This window comes from Columba livia, chromosome 3 (genome assembly GCF_036013475.1).
Source record: "Columba livia isolate bColLiv1 breed racing homer chromosome 3, bColLiv1.pat.W.v2, whole genome shotgun sequence".
In the NCBI taxonomy this organism is placed as follows: Eukaryota; Metazoa; Chordata; class Aves; order Columbiformes; family Columbidae; genus Columba; species Columba livia.
Genome location: NC_088604.1, coordinates 44,043,391 through 44,066,889, shown reverse-complemented (window position 1 = coordinate 44,066,889; position 23,499 = coordinate 44,043,391). Strand labels below are relative to the sequence as shown.

At 35.8% G+C, this 23,499-nt stretch overlaps 1 protein-coding gene across 4 annotated transcripts in view; it reads left to right on the top strand.

Annotated features, from left to right (window-relative positions):
* Window positions 1-23,499, top strand: part of ASCC3 (activating signal cointegrator 1 complex subunit 3) — a 266,295-nt gene that overhangs the window by 40,223 nt on the left and 202,573 nt on the right. For all 4 annotated transcript variants that reach the window (XM_065056591.1, XM_065056589.1, XM_065056590.1 and 1 more), the window contains exons 5-8: window positions 2,564-2,684; window positions 5,318-5,525; window positions 6,280-6,421; window positions 6,990-7,115. In XM_065056591.1, the coding sequence (XP_064912663.1) occupies window positions 2,564-2,684; window positions 5,318-5,525; window positions 6,280-6,421; window positions 6,990-7,115 (597 nt within the window). The remainder of the gene's footprint in view (window positions 1-2,563; window positions 2,685-5,317; window positions 5,526-6,279; window positions 6,422-6,989; window positions 7,116-23,499) is intronic.

Here is a 23,499-nt window from a genome sequence, read left to right as displayed (position 1 = left end):
GCTTAGATCTTTAATGATGTCTATTGTTATAGAAGTTCAGGTAGTTGTTTAATTCATTGATTAATTTGAAAATTAGGCTTAAAAACTTCAATGAGTGTCCAAGCTTTTCTGAAATGGTAGAACGCTGTGTAAATGCACGCTGACATGTTTTTGAAAGCCAAAACAAATGAGAAGGTAAAGAATTGCACTTTGAAACAGCAGCATTCTGTGGTAGTTCTTAATACCTTAATTAGGAAGCAGTGAACACATCTGATTAATAACATATTGGTCTTACAGGTCCTCAAGCTTAGTTATTTCTGCCCTTTGCAAACTTTTTCTACCCTTGCCACTGCTTCTACCATCAGTGGTAGGTGGGTGGCAGTTCTTGCTCTTTTATCTTACTCTCCATCTCTCAGCAATTCTGTTTAGCTCTCAGTGGTTGATTTCCACCCATGATCTCTGGCAGGTTTCTAGTGGCTGTGGGGTACATCTTGTCAATAAGAACAGGTCATTGATTCTGGTCTTCTGAATACTTTAGCTTTTTCGCCTCAGTATTGAACAAAGAGCTCAGTCTGTCTTAGCTGTTTAAAATGTTCTGCAAGCCTCCTTCCTTTTCAGACAGCAGCGAGATTACTTAGGTAATATAGACAGTTCTCAAACTGCTGCTAAATGAAGACCACACTCTGTCCAGTGGCCAAGAAGGCAAAATGGAGTGACCTTCACCACATGAGCATTGCAGAGTCTGTGATGTGTAATGGGTTTGGTTCTCTTTGACTGGCTGGCTGGAGAATAGGATCTGCAGTTTTACCTTCTTACTTTTCTTTTGGGCCTCTGGCTCACTGGGGATGGTGTAAGTGATAGAGTTTTACTTCATGGCCTCTGGCCATGCATCAATCATGTGACATTACTGCTTCTTTGTACAGCTCTGCTGTTCTAATTAGTTTAAATAGTTTTGATATGGATGGGATTTATTTCCAGAACATACTGGGAAAGCAGGAGTGGAGAAATCTCTTCCTGTTCCAAAAAGCAATGTCATCTATTTCCCCATCAAAACTCATCTTTTATGATAGATGCTTTTCTAGCTTGTTCTTAACAGCTTCCAATTAGAGACATGCTTTGGAGTCCTGTGCAGAGCTGAAGGTCTGTGTTAGATGTTTTAGAGATAAAGTGGTGTTTGCCTTCTGGGGTAATGGGGTGGTGACGTGTGTTTGTTTTGGTTTGGGCTGTTTTTTGGGGGATAACATGTTAAGACTAAATATGCTTACATTGTTTGCTGCCTTGGTGAGAATCTACATTAAGCCCAAATCTGGTTGAATTGAAAGCATTTTGTTTCCTCATTTTGCTGGTATTCCATAGTCAACAGGACCTTAGCAAACTTGAAGCAAGCTTGTATTCAGTTCTTTCTATAATTAAGCTATTTCAAATACACTTCATGTTGCTCCTTGGAAAAAATACCTTCTCAAATTTACTGGTACTAATTTACCACTTTCTTTTGAAATATAAAAACAAGGTCATCTTATATCTTTAGATAATGTTAGCTAAAATGTGGCAGTAAAGTGACAGTGAATATCTATGTAAAAGACAAGAAGTAATGATCACTGTTAGTAAAGGCTGGATAAAAAGAAATCCATCACAGCTTCAGGTCCTTGACAGCAGAATTGATGTCTAGCCAGCAGTTCCCTGTTCTGTATTTTTGTAGTTTGTTCTTTCTATCTGAGTATACAGTTTTCTATTTGTCCATATTTATTGCATTTTTTTTTCAGACCGCTTCTCCAATTTGCCATCACTGGTTACTCTAATGAAAGAAATACAGGACTTTATACATTTCAGAGCTGTTATTTCGTGGTTTCTGCAAACTCTGCCATCACTGTACTAATTGGCACAAACCTTATGCTTTTCATAGAAACTCCTTTTCATTTTTGAATGACAGCTTATATAATGAAGTACAGATTGGCATGAAAAAAAGGGATTATTGATCTGATGCCCTTAGCACAGTTCAAAATTTTGCAAATATATGAAGAGGCAGCGTAAAGTTATTTCAAGGTGGTCCCAGAAGGCAGTAGTCACAGACAATCACAGAAAAACTCTGTTAGGGAGTTGGCAAATTTAATAGAGGACAAAAAGAGACCTCTCCCTCATTTTTATAGTTAGAACAGAAATGCTTGGATCCTATAGTACCAAAGTCTTACTCTTTCGTAGAACATCACAACGAAGTAGATCATAACTTTTTATTCTTACCTGATACTTGAAGTTGTGTGAGCAGCATTAGCAGCAAAGTTAAAGAGCACTAAGGAGAAACTGCCCTGTTTAGCTTTTTAGAAGTTGAAAAAAAAGGAGAAAAATTGTTTTAAGCGGTATTAGAAATCAAGAATGGATTCTTAGTAACTTACTGCTCTTCTGTAATGCTTTGATTTTTGACAAATTAATTATACATAAGATGTACAGGTAAGTGCTTTTAATGTTTTAGATGGGCTTTTTTTACGTTTCTTGGAAATGAAGTTCATTAATTGGTTTCAATATTGCAGTCCTATTTATAAATTTACATTAATTTGGGCGACGACTTATTACTTTGTTTTCTTTTTAGTTATTTGAGCTGCTAGGCCCTGAAGGGCTCGAACTCATAGAAAAGCTCCTGCAGAACAGATCTCTGATTCTAGAAAGGTCTTTGACTTGTCCAAATGATAACAGGTTCCAGACTCTGCAAGGTAAGTGACTGCAAAATTTTTATTCCAAAACAGATAAAAAGTAGATTTCTAACTATTGGAAACATATGTATTTCATATATTTCATATATTTCATATATGTATTTCATATATTTATTTATTCTTCAACTGCCTGTGGGCATGTGTAATTTTTAAATATATCAACTGTTGCACTGTATCTGTTTTAATGGATTACTCTGGAAATAAGCAGATCTTCTGCTTTCCTGCTTACTCTGTACTGCTGTACTATCACCAAGTGCAGGTCTTGGGAAGCAAAAGCACAATAACAACCACTTTCAAAAAAATAAAGTTGAGCTTAAATATGGAGAGGGGAAAAAAGGGGGTTCAGGTTTTATACTGTGATTTTGCTTTTTATAAGATAAATTGCCTGCACAGACTAATTATTTTAAAATCTGTTTTACAAATTGCAGTTAGAAACAAGTCTTCTCACTTTCTTCTCTGACAAAAATAAATCTGATTGTGAATGGGTTGTGCCTTGGGATAAATTGTCCATGGACATAGCAGCATGCAACTCATTGCATCTTCATGGCATATGGAGTTAGGAAAATGTGAATAAAACTAGTAATGGGGGACTTGTGTATCCTTACAATAATTTTAAAATGCAAATAATCTATTTTTAATATGTTTATCTTAAATGTTATATAGGCAAATATTTAAAGTTCACCTCTTATTGTGCTGATAGTTAACTAACTTTTTTCTGACGAGTTTAGACTTTATCTGTTCATGATTTCAAAGTGAAATGTCTTGCTACCAGTATAACAAGATTTTGTGTCTTGGTGTTTTTTTCCTTATAAAAAATAAAAAATGTGAAATACATTGAGGAGAAACCGAAGTATTATAGTTTTTCTCCCATGTGCAGATTTCTGTTACACAAATATTTTCTTCTCACTTAGCAGCGGTAGTGTTTTAGAAGCTTTTATGAATTTATTCTTCATTATGCCATCAGTAAAATCTATGACAACAATTTTTGCTAGAATGTGGAGGAAGAAAATTTTCAGTGTTGTGCTTTTGAGAGAGTAGGAAGACATTAGTGATTGTATGTTTTTTTTCACTGATGGGAGAACCCTTCTTTCACTGCGGTAATGAAGTGAGTGTTATTTGAGTATCTTCTCTGAGATTGAAGATGCTCTGCCTCAGGTTCAGTTGATTAATTTTAATAAGGCTTTTTTCTTTTAAGTTGTTCAAAATCATATTTATAATAGGGATTGAAGTTTTATCTTTCCAGAACTGCATTTGGGGAAGAGAATCATTTATGTCTGCAGAAATTTTGTCAACTTTGAGTGATTTGTGTCTTGAGAAAATAAGCACAAGTCAAGGAACTGTACGAGTACTTTGTTTTTGTAGCATGCTCTATTATTTGACTGTTTCTTATGTAATTTACTTCCACAGCAGTAAAGGTGATTGTTCTGCTTATCAGACATCAAGTTAACAGTTCTTTGCCCTAGTGTGTTCAGTCTGAATTAAATTTAGTCAGGAAATTGCATCCATTGTTGTCCTCTTTTAACGTGAGAGCGAGCTAAAGCTACAGATAGGATGCTTTTAATGTGGACTTTTTGACAGTTTGTTAAAATTTTGTCAATGTTATATAACAAGTTATAGCCACCTTATCCAGTTCGCATGTTGTGAGATGGAGGAGTTTCTCTGTCACTGCTGGTGAAAACTAACTGGCACAAATAGTTCGAAACATCAGTCAAGTGGGTTGTTTATTCAATGAAAAAAAAACATGACAAGTTTTTGCAAAAGTACATATGAAATATAATTGAATTAAGTGCATCATATTCAGTCAAACTTACACAAACTAATAATCTATTTGCAGAATTTTGAAAATTGAAATTTAAAACCACTGATATAGTTAGAAACCAAACAAATCTCTCCACCTCACTGCAGATAAAACACTTGGTTGTGTCTCTGGTTTTGGCCAGTGATGGCCTCAGCAGGGCAGATGTGACTGGGATTTTTTTGGGTTCCTGCTCCCCTAGATTTATTGTTTACTGTAATTGTTTTGTGGTTCTGTCTCTTCTTGATTCAGTCCTGCTGCTTATCCACATAAAGGGAAGGAGTCCTTGTGGTTGTATAGAATAGGATTTCTTTTCTTACTTGTTTAGAGAAATTGCATTCTGAGTGTGCTTTCAATACAATCACATTATCTAGTAAATATGCACTAATTGTTATGTAAAGAGGCTGTTTGAAAAAAACAGCCTGTTTAATCTGTTTTCACACCATTCTATTCATCGGTGTATACATGTAAGAGGAGAGATAAATGGCATTTCCACTGATGAAGTTATCATAGATACAGAAAAGAGTACTTAGTACTCTTAGATGGGCTGCTAGCCCATCTTCTTGCTTTGGGATGAAGAACTTCTGTTTGCTTAATGGTAACTTTAAACATCCTACCTTTGGGACATGAGCTGGTGGTACTTTTAGATTTTTTTGAGGTCAACTGCTGCACAGTCATCTAAATAAAGCTAAACTGTCTTTAAAAGCACATACCCTCCTTTGTTCCCCCCCAAGAAAACAAAAAAAACCCTCAAAACCCAAATGTTTAGAAGAAAACTGGGGTAAACAAAGATGAAATTCAGTACTTATGGAGATGAATACCTGTTATCTTATTGCAGAACAGTGCAAGAAGTTTATGGCAGAAAATGCTAAGCCCAATTATGGTTGTCAAGTTACAATTCAGTCTGAACAAGAAAAGCTGTTAATGAAACAATATCGTCGGGAAGAAAAGCGAAATGCTAGAAAAGAAAGACAAGCTGGGGAAGATGGAGAAGTTTCTGGAGAAGGAGTAATGTGCTTTGATCCCAAAGAGCTACGGATGCAAAGGTAATAAATGCCAAAAGTTGAAAAACGCTGCTGTTGTAATTGCTACTTCAACACATCATAATAGTTTATATTCTTTTAGTTTGCTTTGGTGATTTGGTGGTTCTAACTTCAAGTCACGTTTTATTACAAGTTTAGATTTTTTTTTTTTAATATGAAACCTAATTTTCAGGGAAAGAAAGCAGCGATCTGTTTAATGAGAATCTTCTTGGTCTCATCTATATGGGCTGGAAATGCAGATTAGAGGGGCAGGCTATCTTTCTTAGTTCGTGTACACACACTGCTTGTTTAAGATTTGTGAAGTCTGTACTAAATCTATCAGAACTGTCTTTCTTTTTTTCCCTCTCGAGATTAATGGGTGCTATTTTCCATGTTGTCAGCTAAAGGTAGTGGGAGGAATAGAGGCGGGAGAGCGTAAGGAGCAAATAAGCTGTTATGTTTTGTATTGAGAAAAATGTAGCAGGACTGGTATTTAACTGTGAATACATGTGGCTGTATTGCTTAAAAAGAGGCAACACTTCATTTACGAAACCCTTGCACTTATTGGATTGAGCTTTTGATTTTTATCTAAACAATGTGCTGTACAGACTTGGTTTAACTGATACCAGAGAATAACAGTGTAAAATTCCTTTGTTAATGATTTTATGCAATATTTTTCCTTACATTTCCACCACTCTTGCTCTAATACACCACATTCAGTCATTGTGATGGCTGCCTAAAATGGGCAGAATTATTACAGTTATTTTTCTGCTCACAGGGAACTGGCACTTTTGAATGCTCGAAGTATGCCGGTCCTAGGTAGACAGAGAGAGATGTACTTTGAAAAAGTTCACTATCCGCATGTTTATGATTCCCGAGCTGAAGCAATGAAAACATCAGCATTCATTGGGGGTGCAAAGGTATGTGCTTGGTGCATGACCCTTCTTGAACAGTACAAGTTTCCCAGCGAATAATGCACAGCAGGGTTCCCTTTGTTCTCTTAGAGATTCTCCTCCTTATCAGAGTCCAATGTATGAAGCAGTGCTTCTTTGCAGAAGAGTTTAAACGCTTTTGTATATTTTGGTTTTATTTTTACTCTGGAAGAAAGAATCTAAAATCATGTATTTGTTTTTATTTCTGGGGTCACTTAATTATTTAAGATACTATTTTTCTCTTTGTATTGTTTTGAAACCATTGAATTGACTTTAGAATTTTGTAAAGCATTCATTTTGTTATTATTGGCTTTTGAATTATAATAAAATGGATTTATCATTTTTTGTCTTTTTGGAACCATTTTCTGAGTAGTAAAATTGATTACTTTCCATTTTGGGGCTTCAGTGGTATTTATGAAATGAATCAGTGAGAATTGCTTTTCTTTTGGATTCAATTTTTGAAGGAAAGTGATGAACCATTGTTTAAAGTGGGTTATATTTAATGCCAATTTCTGTTTTCATATTTTCAATTAATTTTCCTGTGATACTGTTTTAGGTGTTCTTACCAGAAACAGTTCAGAGAGAAAACAATAAAATGTATGAAGAGGTGAAGATCCCCCATAGTGAACCAATGCCTGTTGGTATTGAAGAGAAAATAGTTTATATTAAAGACTTAGATGAGGTGAGTAAGCCATTTCAAAGACACTAAGTTAGTTATTACTTTATATTACAAAATTTAAGTGAAAATATTACTAATTCATGCTGTGGTTTGTGATGTGTAAATGCACCCAGTTAGTTTCTTCGCTGCTAGTTTTGACAATATTTGTTGAGGGTTGTAGTTCAGTGATATAATCCCTTCATGATGACTCAGATGGAAGAAATTCCTGCTCTAAATTACATTTTAATTAGTTGCAATTCTCGGTTCCTTTGGCATTACCTGTGTAGTTCTTTATGGTTTTGAGCTGTGACCCAGATCATTAAAATGAAAAGATGATGGCGATTCTGTTCTCTTTCTGGAGACTGTGTGGAGACGTGAGCCCAGACTTCTGTGTCTTGCCTTGTGCAGATTGACTTGGAACTGCACAACGTTATTGTGCAGTTGATGAGTCTAGTTTTACAGTGTGATGAGTTGTGGGCTTACTGAGTGGTGCTGTTACAGAATGTGTGGGGTGCAAAACTTTCTAGAATAGTGCTTCTTTAAGCAGAAAAAGGCAAATTATTAGCAAAACTTTGATGACAGAAAGTAGAGGACAGAGGGGAAAAATGCAAGTAAAACTTTTAACCATTTTAAAATGGTGAAAAAGCTGAGGTAAGGGAACTAAATTTGTTGTTAGTATTTACAGTCTAGAACTTGCAGTTCTCCATCACGTGTATCTGCCTGCTCCTCATTTTATATGACAAATCTGTTGGTGAATTGAAGATTTTGCTATGGATTTCAACAGGGACATAAAGAGCAAGCTGTATGTGCATCTGAAGAAGGTTTTATGTTTCTTTGCTCTTCAGCAGCATACAACATGGAAAAATGTTTCCCACTTTTTTGCCTGTGGGAAAACAGGAAAGAATATAAATCTAATATGGTTACCCAAACCACTTTATTGGGATTCTGAGTAAACATTATGCCTCACATAAAGATTTAACTCTTTTAAAATAGAAGACAGTTTAATTTTAGAATCAGAACTTGTTTTTTTCTGCTTGGATGACAGTACCTGGTGTCATGTTTATGAAGTGACTAACAGCATAAGTAGATAGAAAAGTTGAACCACTGCAATAGTAAAACGTGACTTTTTATGAGACAATTTTCAGCATGACAGCTTTTTGCAATGAAATATCCTTCTCCTAAGCTAAATACTACCTGCTAATCTGTAAGCTTTTTGCAAGAAGTACCAATATTTCAAGAGACAATAACTTTTTTTCAGAAAAAATATAGTTCAGACAGAAAAATAAATATCGAAAATAAATGGTTTGAAGATTTTTACTCATATGACATTTAAAAATAAATGTTACAAAATGCATCAGTTATACATATTTCACAAATAATTAATCTCCTTTGTAGGTTGTGTATCATCAAGAGTTATACTTTTCAGTTTTACACTGAAATTCAGAAATAGAAACAATCTTCAGAACATTTCCGTGTTTCCTATTATAGGACATCAAACAGGAGTGTCAACAGCAAATACAATTTTGAATGTTTGAATACTTATCCATTTAATTCCCACCGCCAACTTTGGTATCAGTTTGCAGCCAAAGATGACAAATTTTGAATAGTTTTCCAGTTTCAGGACTGATCAGACTCCCATTTCTGTGAGTGTGACTCAGATTCTCAGATTTCAATCCTGTTGAATAACACCTTTATCGAGCAGAGAATGACATTGCCAGTGTGTGTATTGTTTAAGATAGGCTTGCTCAAGTAGTGTCTTGGTTAGGGCAAATTTCCTTTTTACTTTCTCTGTACGGCTGTTCTAGATATATGAGTTCATAAAATCTTTGTTGATGCTTAAAACTTTTGCCAATAAACTCTAGTCAATGTAGAGGGCAAGAAGTTTTCCTGTCAATTTGGTTTATTCTCTTTTGATGAACTAGTATAAGCAAATGCAGCAAAAATATGGTTGCAAGATTACCTAAAATATTAATGGACTTAGAAAGAAATGTGACAGTAAATGTAGATAGTTCACAGCAGCATCTAAAGTCATCATGAGGAAACTGAGAATTTTGTTACTATTGACTATTATGAGATGCTATTAGTAGTAGGGTTTTGTTGTAAGACTTTGAGTTGGTCTAAACATATAGATTAAGGTACTCATGCTGCTTAATGAGTCAATATACATGCAGCCCATAATAATAAAAGTCTCCAGGAAAAAAAGCTCAGAGCAATGAAATGGTCTATTTTTTGCCATTACAAGGGTATTTATCACACAGGTCTCAAAGCATTGCTGTTTTATAGAGAAATCCTGATGGGTTTAAAAATGATAAATATTCTTATTCCTTTGAGTTTATTTGGTTAGTTTTCACCTGTTCTCCATTTCACCAGCCCCATTTCTGTGACACTTTGGCGAGTTTCTTACCTTGCCAAGAGCCAGCTCTGGCTGTGTTTCCCTCCCCAAGGTACTAAGATCTGTTAGTCCTAGTATTCAAAGAAACAAATACTTTGCTTTTTCTAAGGTGTTTCACCTTGTAAAATTTTCTTTTTACATCCAGAATATAGATTACTTTGCTACTTTGCAAGAACAGTTTTACTGACTTACTTTCAGGCTTAAGTATTTAAGTTCTCATTTGCCCCAGCGCCATTGTGAAGAGGAGGAGGTGGGACAGGTCAGAGCCCCTGGTGCTCAGCACAGTTGGGTAGGGGGAGTCCTCTCTGAGCTCTGAAAGCTGTGGGGTGCCAGCCTGCTGGGGAGAGACATAAACTGCTGATAACCTCTCTGGAGCTACTTTTCTACACAATAAGAAGACATGGTGATCCCCTTCATTATGCTCATAAATATCTCAAAGGTGGGTGTCAAGAAGATGGGACCAGACTCTTCTCAGTGATGCCCAATGGTAGGATGAGGGGGCAACAGACACAGGCTGAAGCACAGGAGTTTCCATCTAAACATGAGGAAAACCAGAGTGCACCTTCTGCTGCACTTCAGGATAAAGAAATAACACATTTTAGCTAGGTTTGGCACTATATTATATCAAATCTTATGGCTAGTATTTTCAAAGTATTTAGTTTAGTTAGAACTTCCTTTGAAAGTATCAGAGCTTTTCTGAAGAGTTTAACTTCATGATTAGTTAAATTATTCCACAGACAGATTTTTCTACAGTGTCACTGAATCAGCCTTTGGAAGAATCCAGATGTGAAGATGAAACTCATGATACAAACTGATACAAATCCAAATTTATGTAGCCAGCTTTCCTACCTAGTCCCATTAGCCACGGCAAATCACAGAATCACAGAATGTTAGGGATTGGAAGGGACCTCGAAAGTTCATTTAGTCCAATCCCCCTGCTGGAGCAGGAACACCTAGATGAGGTTACACAGGAAGGCGTCCAGGCAGGTCTTGAATGCCTCCAGAGTAGGAGACTCCACAACCTCCCTGGGCAGCCTGTTCCAGTGTTCTGGTACCCTTACTGAGAAGAAGTTCCTTCTCAAATTTAAGTGGAACCTTTTGTGTTCCAGTTTGAACCCATTACCCCTTGTCCTATCATTGGTTGTCACGGAGAAGAGCCTGGCTCCATCCTCGTGACACTCACCCTTTATATATTTATAAACATTAATGAAGTCACCCCTCAGTCTCCTCTTCTCCAAGCTAAATACAAGATCAGGCGTGGCCAACCTTTCACAGTTCAGCAGCCGTAAAAACATAATGTAGCATCTCTCATAAACTTCTGGCACTAGCGCTCTCCTGCTGTCTGTGGTGTTTCTTTTTCTGCTTTGTCACCCAGACCTTTCTACACTACAATCTGAACTACTTCACTGCTGTCACAGACTACGTCCACCTGTGTCATCCATCTCATATTCTTTATTTCTTGCCCCTGCTGAACTGGGAGCAGGAGGCCGTGGTTTGCCCAGAGGGTGCTGTGCTGCACCTCTGGTGTTCAGGGCCAGAAGAGTGCACTGGATCCCACAGGAGGAGTTGCAAAGGAGAAAATGATGCTGCATTTGCAAGGCACCAAATCCCACTTCCATCTCGATTTGTAGAAAATTATTCTTCTTGGCATTTATTATTATTTGGAGAGCTGTGTTTTCACCACGGCACAAGCACATGTGGCTTCTAAGTAGCTAGTTGGTCACATCAGTTTAGGCTGAAGCATTATGGTACTATTACTTGCGATAGTGGCATGCTAGCTGGGTTGTTTCAATAACAAGAATTTTAAAAATGGAGTAAGAGCAAGCTTGGATTTATTAGCTTTGGCTGCTTGACATGCAGCTTGACAGTTACTGACATAAATTTTTTTTGTACTTACTATAAAGGTGGTTTTGTGCCAGCCTTTTTGCCAAATTAATGTAGCTTTAAAGTCATAAGCTCAGGTCAGGGAAAGTTCCTCTTCAAGACTGTGAAAACAGGTTTTATCTAACAAATTGCTGGTGCTGAAAAATAACTTGAGCTTTTTACTTAAAGTGGGTATTCAGGGTAGGATTTATTTCTTTGTTTCATGTTATTTCCATTTCCTTTTATGAGCACTATTAATGGTCTCAATAAGAAATATCGTTGTGGGTTTTTTGTTTTTGTTTTGTTTTTTTTCCCTCAGCATTATGTGAATGAATTATTACAAAATCAATATTCCCTTTTTTCCTGTAATGTTTGCTTGTTTTTAGAATTGTACAAAGTATGTCTACCTAAAAAAGTATAGATTTTTTTGCATAAATTACATTTTTCACATTCAGAATGTTGGACAATTTATTCCAAAGTTGATCTTAGTGTATATTTCAGTTGTTTATTTTCCAAACAGCAATTGAGAGTTGGACTGAATTGAATGGTTCTTAAAAATATTTTTAATTTTATTGAAATCTTCATTTATTGACTGAAATACATACTATAACATTGCTCGGAGGAAAGTTTACAAGTTCAGTAATCATTAGTCCCAACTTAAAACAAGGAAACAAAAAAAACCATGTAGGTCATGATACTGTGGTTTTAATAGCTGGTAGTTCATATTACGAGTTACCCTCATATTTCATGAGTGGGTGTCCAGTGAGGGTGGAATATGTGCAATAACAGATTAACAAGAATATTGGAGTTAAGATTCTGCATCTTAAAGCCTTCAGGTTCTGGCTTAATTTTCTTCAGTCAGTATATGAGTTAATGAGTATTTTAACATTACTTTAGAACACCAGATGCAGTATTTACATTTTCTGCATCAAATTATTTGAATATATAACTTAGCTTCAGCTGAGGCTTTTGTGCATTGTGTTAATTACTCTTGCTTTGACTGAAAAAGAATGTGCTTTGTGCCAAATGAGCAGTTTATTGTCTGTCTGGTATAAAATGATAATATTTTCCTTTGAGAAAATTATTTTTGTTATTAGAAATAGTTTATTGACTTTTCATCAAAAAAGATCTGTTGCTATGATGTGCAAGCTCTAAAGCGGTCTTAAAACTCACCTATAATCTGAAGTTGGACATAGGCAAATGTGCTTTGCTGGCTACTAATTCACTGTTGGAAGATACTTGCTGTACTTGAATATATAACACTAAATGTAATATTTTAAAAAATATACTTTGCTTGACTGTGGCATTACAATGTTTAGATGTCACTGTATGCTTTCTTGAATGCTGAGTAGTTGTTTTCCTTTTGGCAATAGAACACATCCTTTCCATTGTGATAAAATTCTGAGAAGTATTTTGAAAAATATTCTTTCTTTATTGTTATAACCTTTGATACTACAAATAATACCACAGCATTTTTCTACATTCATAAAACCTTTCTATTAGTTTAAATACTCAGATTATTTTGCCAGTTAGATTCTCTTTTTTTCTTTTTTTGTTCAACAGAATCAGTGATTTTATTGCATTCCAGATTATTAGCCTGATTTATTTTGAGTAACACCTTTAAAACAGAACATATCTAAAAAAATTAAAGAGAGAAAATACTTGATATGGTAATTGAAATACAGGTACACTGCAGTGTTAGTAAGGCTTCATGAATGTTGTAGTACAACTTAATATTAATTCCAGAATGAAATGTGAAAGCCTGAATTCCTTGATTTATTGTGGCACCTGGATGTCCAGGCTCCACCAAGGCAGAGTTCTTAGGAGCAAAGCTTAAGAAGATCAGGGATTACAACTACCCTCCAGTAGCCATGAATTTGAGAAGTTGAAAACTAACTCCAAAAGTGAAGATGAGGAATGAAGTAGGTAGATAATAAAAGAATAAACAGGTAATCAAGAAATACTTTACAGATGGATGGTTTGTTAGATAATCTGAGATTGTCGTTCTGAACATGGTTCTACCTGTATCTACTTTCTCCTGAAATGAGAGTATTTTTGTATCTCTGAAGTGTGCATGAAAATATATAAAGTAAATTTCCTAAAACATCAGATTAGGAGTTTTTGCTAGTGCTGAAGTGAGAGAGAAAAGAATGAACTGTCTCAGAAAAGGTATACTGAGGATAATGATTTTCTTTTTTAACATAGTGAGAGTAAAACATTAAAAGAAAGGCTGTATCAAGGCTGTTCTAAAAATAAGCAAGCAAAAAACAGAGACCGACATTTTGTTTTCTGGCAAAACCCTTAATACAATTTCTTTTCCCAAGACACACATCCCAGGTATGTGCCAGCTCGTAAGAGCTGAACATAGTATTGGATATGTTCATCTCTCAGCCATTTCTTGGGTTTCCTCCAGAGCATTTTATTTTGTAACTTGTACAGTTATTTAAAGCAAACAAACAAACAAAAAACCACAACACCCAAACATTTTGAAATGCAGTGGTACCTGGCAGTAAGGATTGTGGTATAGCTTTAGCATTTGAAAACTCTGATTTTTGACTCAGTAAAAGATGTATTTGACACCACTATAGTCTTTGAGAGGCCATGTCTCTTAACACAGGATGAAAAATAGAAACTATTTTCTCTGAAACATCTCTGTGTTAGGCAGGTGTGACGTGACTGGAGTCTTTGCCATAACCCATGAGGCTTCTTCCATTTTCAGTTCAAGATTATCACAGACATTAAAAAGACAGTAATATATAAATTTTAGATATTTAAAAACATATTTACAAAATATGTATATGTACACAACACAGGTACATAGCCTGTATATAGGAAGTGTGTGTGTATATATGTTTCTTATTAATGCATGGTTGATTTTAAAAGTAGCAGATGCTTTTTAACAGACCTATCACCACTATTTTTATGTCCTCCCCTTTGTTTCCCTCAGTTTGCCAGATTTTTACTTCTTGATTTTTAAATAGAAAAAAGATCTATATGCAAAAAATAGAGTCAAGGCAATCATGTCCCTTACAGAGATGTTATGTAGGATTCAAAAAAAGAGAGGAAGATGGTGAATAACTGGAGAGCGGCAGGAACTGAAGTGTGATCTTATGTCAGGTTTTATGAAGAGCAAAAAGCAGCTTTCACTGAGCAGCAGCCCATATGTACTGAAACAATCTGTGTCAATCCACCCTTGTGGAAGCAATGCTGTAGTTCACCTCTTTTGGGATGGGAAGGAAGGAAGAAAAGTAAAGGAAGTAAATACATCCTGCCACTCATGAATTTCAGGGCTTGGCATTATGTAATGAATGAGCTGGAAGCCTGTATTTCATCAAACTACATCCTCAGCATAATCATATGTTGTGGCTTTTATTTTTGATATAATGTTGTGGACTGAATCACTGTGATGTGATAATTTAAAAGCAGATTATTTTTATATAAATTATTTATGTAGAAATTTATATAGAGAAGCATTCACCAGAGAAGTATAAGGAAAACAGGCTTTTATTGTTGCCCTGTAAGAATGGGGAAATAATGCAGATACTTTCTTAAAATTTTAGGTTATGGGGATTATTGGAGGAACCTATAAATAGCCACTTGCATTCACATTTTCAGATTGTATAGTGTTTCCATGAGGTAAAAAACAAACAAACAAACAGTGCAACAACTTGCAATGTAACTTTTTCTTATTCCAAAATACTGTCTACTTCTGCGGTAATTCTGTCTTTTGGTAGGCTCACAGCAGATTTATTTGCTTTGGTTTGACACCGGGCAAGTTTGATTCTTTTAGAACCATGTTGAATGTAGGTTTCCTTTGCAATACATGCTGTTTTAGCTCATCTACATGCGTTTTTCAAATGATTTTTCACAAAGGGGAAAATTATCTTTTAGGCTTCTCCTTGCTATTCAGCTATAATCTTTTCCTGTCTTGTAGTGTCTTAAAATTGACTGCTTAAAATATGATATGATTTTTGTTGTTGTTGTTGTTCTTTAAGTTACCTTTGTCCTAGTGGCATGTGCAGTTTAAGACTTTTTTTATAGTCTTGTGCTTTTATTCTTTCCAAGATTACCAAGGCTTTTGTCTTTTTTCTTTAAACATCAGTTTCTAAACACTGTTAGGATAGTATATTGTATAATACGTTATAGCTTCATTTATTTGTGTTGACTTAACATGTTTACATACTCATATAGGAACCTTTTAACATCTTGGGAGAAATTTGGCGGTTGTGTTACGTGAACAAGCTACATTTAAGATGTCAAGGGTGGCAAGGATGCTATGAAAAATGGATAAAAATGCTCTTTATTGTGTCAGTCTGGGTTGTGTTTTTGAGCGCATTTTTATTTTCAAAGGCTTAATAGTAATGAAAATGTGGTAAACACTGGTAGATTTAGTTAGAGCAAGAAAAAGTCCTTTTGAACATGAAATAGTATTTTCAAATGTGCTTTTATTAGTGAAGTTGTAACTGAAACTTAAACACATCTCATTTAGAGGTACTCTCTTTATTCTAAGTACTTGTAATGTGCCCCTTTTTTCAATGAGAAGAACTCTGTGAAATCTGAGTTATGTCTTGGGCAGTACAAGTTTGAAGACAAGAACAATTAATTGACTATATGGTTCAAAGTCTAATACTGAGAATGTCTGAACTGGTGAGTATAGAGAACCTAATTTCTTTTAGTCTGTTCTTTAAACTAGCATGTCTGTGTCTGATAGACTAAGCAGAAATTGCTGAAAAATATTTGGTAGATACTGTCATGTGAGAATTGCATATTCTTACATTTACTTGGGATTTTGTTTGCTCCTTTTCATGCAGATTGTAAATATGAATAGGGAAATTCACTTTTTAATATGAACATGAGATAAAATTGGATGCATCTGATTTGAATAAAACGTTAAGCCTGTTTCATTTTCTGCACAGCTGCCAAGTGTGTGTATATTGTGTAGTGCTGTCTCTGAAATGGTTGAAAATCTGATGGGAACACTTATAAAGGCAAACCAGTAAAGGGCACCAGCTGCTGAAAAGCACCTCCTGAGCCACTGTGGGAATAGATGCATCTGCTGGTAACTAGAAGTAATTTAACAAAGTACCTGCTTTTACCTGTCAGAATTTTAATTTGTGTAAAGATTCAAACAAACTTGTTCTGAATACTTGAGAAAAAAAGATGTTTGGTTTGGTGTCTTTTGTGCAAAAGATCACCACTTCTGAGCAATAGGAGTCTGTGAAAGTTTCTTATTGAACAACTATTTTATGGTTTTGTTTTAGTAAAAGCAAACCCAGATAGGGCAGCCAAAAGTCTCAGCTACCCTGTTCATAGTGTCTTAGTGAAAGATGCAGTCAGTATGGAAGAGATTATCATACCAGAGAGCAGCTTTCCAGTTTTTGTTTGGCTTAGTTTGAGAGGTGGATCTCGCAGGGGTTTTGTGAGAGTGTATGTTTCTTTACTCATCACAGTGTATTTCTTTTGTTATGGATGATAATGCAGACACAGAAACATGTTTTACAATCAGAAGTCATTAGATGAATTTCCCAAGTGTTTTTTAATACTGTTCTACATTTTGTCTTTTGATACTTGAACTTTGCTTGTTCCCACACATTGGTGACCTTACCATAAAATGTTTATCTTCCCTCCCCTACCTTTTATTTTCCTATGGTAGATCAAGTAGAAGAACTTCTGTGAATGCTGCTGGTTTAGTCAGGATTAGGGGGAACAAAATAATTGTGTTCTTGTAGGAAAAAAAAAAAAAGACGACTGGTTGTACTTTCAGTCTTGTCTTGTAGAATTAGTCTTTTAACATCTGTATTGTAAAACAGTGCTGCTGCCTTGGTTAGCAATAGTGTGAAATTAACTGAAACAGAAAAGAAAATTGAGTTGTAGAAAGATTATGACAGCAGTAGTTATTCTCCCAAGAATGTTCTTCTGTTTTGCCATTCTTTCACTTTTACTTGATGTTTTAAAATTATTAGTAGTTTCACATATAATTACCCTTCAGAGCACTCAGTGTTTCTGAGTTTTTTACTTACTATTAGGAAGAAGTAGTTTATATCATATGTTAAGGACAAGCTAAAGTATATACTTTGAAAATATTATCCTGAAGTGGCTTCTACATGTACCATTAGAACTAATGTCTTTGTGTACATAAGATAATATTGAATTAAATAGGGCTTAAAGATTAAAAAAATGAAAGATATCTATATTTTTGAAGTACATAAAATTACAAAGTGCTGTTACCCCTCCCTCTTAAAGATAGGTTTACATTTGCTTTCAAAAACAATATTTAGGCTCCAAATTGTGATGTTCAACTGAGTGTAAAATTTAGTGACTTTTATTTGTTAAATTTTGTAGAGTAAAACAAATCACCAATAAAAATCCAAGGAACATTTCAGGTAGACACGTTCTTCCACAGTGCAGCTGCATGTAGCTCAAAGAAATGCAGCTTTCTGGTTCACGGAATTTTTTTTTCACTTGCACTTAATCACTGTAAGATTTGAAATCCAATTATATCTACCTAGTGACTTTGCAGCTGTTATGTTTGTTGACCTCATTAAATTGTCGTAATAAGTGAAATATTTAAATTGAGAATGCAACTTTTTAAATGTTCATTTTTCATTCTTCAGGGAGGTACATTTATGTTGTTGACTGAGCATAGAGACTTTTTGGTATAAAGCACTTGCAGAGATCTGTAAAGTTTTTAATGTAGTAGTCATTTTGATATTTAAGACTAGAGAGTGAATAATGTGCTTCTGCTGCACCCTGTTTAGGGGACAGCCATTTCTCAGTGGATATTCATAGTACAACTGTAGAAGAATGCAGTAGTCTGTTTCACTTTGGTAGCGTACCTGAAGGCAAGCTTTGGTTCTTAGGAGTAATCAGTCTTCAAACTAAAGAGAAATACAGGATAGCATTTTAAATCCTAATTAATTATACTTGAGACCAAAATTGTTTTTCGTTTTTAAGAAATGTAATTTCAAATTGAGACTTTTCAAAGATGGGGGAAGTATACCCTAATTTCTGGTGTGCTGTAGCACTTAGAAGATTAACTGGCACTGAAAATATTTTAGACAAATTGCAGTTTCCCTGATTTTAATGTTTGTCTGTAATTAGCACAAGTTTCAGTACTCTCCTTGAGACATGAATCTCTTATTGAGGATAAGAATGTCCCAGGTCTTTAGGTAGTAGAAATGGGACTGAGATTGTCCATCAAGGGATTCAGTTAGAAATCACAAAATAGTTTTAAAGTGTTTTTAAAAGGTTTTGATATAGAGAAGCTGCATGACTAAAAGATTGACTTTATATCTGATAGGCTATTCATCTCAGACTTGCAGTTTCCATTAACCTCAAGATCACACGGTAGCTACTAATATAGTGGAAATTTTTGAAGAGTAGCAGTTGTTTGCCTGCAGAGCAACAGGGAGCAAAAAAAGTAATGTAAAGTTCCTTAAAGCGGAAAAGATTGTTTTGGTGTGTTTCGTATCTTATCCTAACAAAACAGTTTTTCTGAACTCTAGTTGGAAAATTGGAAATATCCTACCAGTTAATCTAATATTGGAAGTGAACACATCAAATAAGAGTCTTCTTTTTTTTTTTAATATGCATAAATAGGTGTGCATTGTATAATAAAAATAATTATTATAATAGTAGAAAACATTTATTTCCTCTGTAGCATATTGGAAATCAATCTGGAGAAGTGAAATAGGAACCTTTAATTTGCATGAAACTGTAGAGGAAGATGATTTTATTTAGCCATGCATAGGAATTACATTTCATTGGCCATAATGTAATGAAGGAAACTTCTGTGCAAATATTTCTGCTTCTTTTCAGTTGTGACATTCTTTCAAATCTGCAACAAGAATATGGACGGAAAAGAATAAATCATATCTCTCTTGATATCATGCACTTGTTTCAAAATTCTGCCAACTAGTTCAGAAGTGGGGATTGGTGCAATAATTGACTTTCAAGAAGTAGTTTGTGTGTACTTCCATATCATATCATAATCTGTTTATTTGTGAAAAGTCAGGTAAAACTGTTTTATATTGATTATATAAAAGGGCTTCAGTTTTTATGCTCCATGTTAGTAGAGTAACCTTTCTCTCACCAATAGCTGTAAATTATGTAATTGCTTTCACAATGCCCTTGTTATCGTCCTTTCTTATTTCTTGGGTTTCTCCCTTTGTCTTGCAGTGTCTGTACTGAACAACTAGAAAAAGGATTTCTGTTTTAACTCTTTGATTACAGTTACTTTTGAGACAGTGTGCCTCTAACAGTGATTTTTTTTTCTCTTTCCTTTTAAAGAGACACACTACATTTTCACAGGAAAATAAATTAAGGGTCCGGTATGCCATCAGTGGAGCTAGGACTCTGTATATAGGTGTGAGAAATATGAGAGTGAGTGTTCTCTGAATGGAAAAAAAAACGTAAACTTGTAGCATATGAACATCACTTTCCTCATTGCTCCATCTCAAAGAGTCAGGGAGATGATGGTAGAGGAGGTGTCAATACATAGCAGTCCAGGAGGAGTCTTGCTGTTAAGGGTAACAATATTTTGAATGTTTTAAACTTCGTAGAGATTTTTGTATTTCACCCTTCCATGCTCTTAGCTTTGTATAGCATTACTTTTTTAAAACAATTTTCAGAGAAACCCTGTTTATTTGATACTTTTAATATGGATGAAATGTGAGCAAGTTAAACTCAAATCCTTCTATCCTGATAAAATTTTAACTTCTGGTGTTATTAGGAAATGCCACAACTGTCACCAATTTTCCTTTTGCTATTTTCCTACTAGCTGCATTACTTCAAGGTAATTTTTCTGTGTAATTCACAAATGGCATCAGAAAGCTCTAAAAGGAGGCTGTGTTCTGTTCTCCATTTCATTGCTATAATCTGAAATAATTCTCTTGACATGAGATACTTTTGAGTTTACAATAGTGTCACTGAAATCGGAATCTCGTCTGTGTGTCTATTTGGATGCCAAAATTTCTTTACATTTGCTGTGCTATAGAAATAGTTGCTTTTATGGAAAAATCTTTCTGAAACACTTTGTTATCCATTTCTTCAAAACAAATCACCAGAGGGTATAATCATTGTGTCTGTAGTCTTTTGTCATGTTATAACTAGGCTGAGGAACACAAAAATTCTCCCAGCGAGGGGCAGAGATTCCCCAAGCTATTTCAGCGTTTTGACTCAGAGCAGTGACAGCCTTGGAGCAATGGTGCTTTCCCATCATTTCCATCAAACTGATTTTGGGTTTATACGTGCAGAAATCTTCAGTTTTAATCTGCACATTGAACCAAAGGAAATGTCTCAATTGGTGTATTTTTAATATAAGTCAATGACTGAATGATTCAGAAATCTATAGAAGATGTATGACTGCTGCAGTTGTTTGTGTAGTGTAGCTTGTTGAAGAAAGAGTTTAGATAATGTTGGTGGCAATACATGGATAGACTTAAAAGGATTTTTGTTGAACTTACTTCAGGCATGTTAGCTCTTAGCTGTCGTATATGAAATTAAATATTTTCCCTAAAAAATCTTTTTAATAAATCTCTCTTCTTTCTTCAAGAGGGCAGATGGTTTCAAAACAAACACACACAACATGGGAGGGGTTTATTATTTGATTTGATTTTTTTTAATTAGTTGGTTTGTTCTTTTTTCCCAGGGTGTACCTATGTTACCATGGTTAGTAGGATTTACTTTTTTTTCTTTTTGATTGAACTGTTCTGGACTTCCTCTGGATGGAGACTGCTTCTTTAATGAAAGTTTGTTTGTTGAAGAGCACTTGCTGTTAGGAGCTGTCTAGAATGTTCACGTCTCTTAGTACTAAAAAGCTGTCAGAAACATAACAGTTTCAGTGTCGTGGCAAACATGAAGTCTGAAAGTCTGGAGGGGAAATGTTTAACCAGGTTTTAAAAAAAACACCATTCCAAATAAATTAAAAATGTAATAATTTTTATAGTTGGTGTGCTATGATAGCTTTCCTTCCATTCTAATGTCAGACTTAATTTCTTGAGTAGTATCCCACATTCAACTAAGCAGGGGTAGTCATTTCATAGATGATGAACATGTTTGTTTGTTTGCTTTTTCCTCCAGATACATTTTTATTCTTGTGAACTCCCTGTCAGAATCTAAGAAAATTATGCAGTGTTTATTTTGAGTTGAATGACACTAATACAACTTGAAGGTGTGAAAATTTCACTGGTGTCTGTTGGCTACTGCTACTTACATACCTATAGCATTAACCCATGAATGTAATGATCATTTTCAAAATCAAGACTACATAGTTTTCTAGAAGATGATGTTTAATTCAAATTAAAATCATATTCAGGAAAGTCTCATGAGCTCTGAGTCTGTGTTCTATAGAATGTCAGAGAATAATTTTACCCTTATGGCTCATTGTCTGTAATTTCTAGAATTTCTTTTTCTGGCTTCTTAATCTGATTAAGGGAATGGAGCATCTTCCATGTGAGGAGGAATTGAGAGCTGGAGAAGAGGGTATTCTGGGGGAATGTTACAAATGTATATAAATACCCGATGTAAGAATGATTAACAAAGAGAGAGTCAGTACTGGGGCCTATATTATTCAATATATTCATCAACGATTTGGATGAGGGAATAGACTATACCGTCAGCAAGTTTGCTGATGACACCAAGCTGGGAGGAGTGGCTGACACGCCAGAAGGCTGTGCTGCCATCCAGTGAGACCTGGACGGGCTTTAGAGTTGGGCAGGGAAAAATTTAATGAAATATAACAAGGGCAAGTGCAGAGTCTTGCATCTGGGTAGGAACAGCCCCGGGTTCCAGTATAAGCTGGGGAATGACTTATTAGAGGGCAGTGTAGGGGAAAGGGACCTGGGGGTCCTGGTGGACAGCAGGATGACCGTGAGCCAGCACTGTGCCCTTGTGGCCAGGGAGGCCAATGGCATCCTGGGGTGTATTAGAAGGGGGGTGGTTAGTAGGTGAAGAGAGGTTCTCCTTCCCCTCTACTCTGCCCTGGTGAGACCACATCTGGAATATTGTGTCCAGTTCTGGGCCCCTCAGTTCAAGAAGGACAGGGAACTGCTGGAGAGAGTCCAGCGCAGGGCAACAAAGATGATTAAGGGAGTGGAGCATCTGCCTTATGAGGAAAGGCTGAGGGAGCTGGGTCTCTTTAGCTTGGAGAAGAGGAGACGGAGGGGTGACCTCATTAATATATATGACAGATATATAAAGGGTGAGTGTCACGAGGATGGAGCCAGGCTCTTCTCGGTGACAACCAATGGTAGGACAAGGGGTAATGGGTTCAAACTGGGACACAAAAGGTTCCACTTAAATTTGAGAAGAAACTTCTCAGTAAGGGTAACAGAACACTGGAACAGGCTGCCCAGGGGGGTTGTGGAATCTCCTACTCTGGAGACATTCAAAACCCGCCTGGACACCTTCCTGTGTAACCTCATCTAAGTGTTCCTGCTTCGGCAGGGGGATTGGACTAGATGATCTTTCGAGGTCCGTTCCAATCCCCAACATTCTGTGATTCTGTGAGAGAGCCAGCCTCTTCTCAGTGGTACCCTGTGACAATACTAGAGGCAACAGGCACACACTGAAGCACATGAAATTTCATCTAAGCACAAGAAAATAATTTTTTACTGTGAAGTGGTCAAACACTGGCACAGGTTGCCCAGAGAGGTTGTGGAGTCTCCATCCTTGGAAATATCTAAAACCCAACTGGACATAGTCCTGGGCATACTGATGTAGGTTATCCTGCTTTGAGCAGGGGTTTGAACTAGATGATCTTCAACCTAAATGATTCTGTGATGAGCACTAATAGTGTCATGGGTAGCCATGCCATGCAAGATTTGCTTTTAGTTTAGTCACTTGTAGCAAGTACAGCTTTGAAACCAGCTGCTGATTCCCTTGTGCCTTTTGTTCCTTCCATCTGTCTGACATGTTTTACTCCAACCTTCCTTTATAGCACATAACTCTGCAGGTACTACACTTTGGATGAGACATAACTTGTACTTACTTGAAGAAATTGTAATGCTGATTATGGCCAAAGCCAATGCTAAGCTCTGTTTGGTACGCTTGCATAATTTTCATGTCTTTATGTATGTGACTTATTCCTACAAAGATTGTCCCCCTAAGTCCAATGAAATCTCACTGATATGAATTGGTGCTAAATGGAGCAGA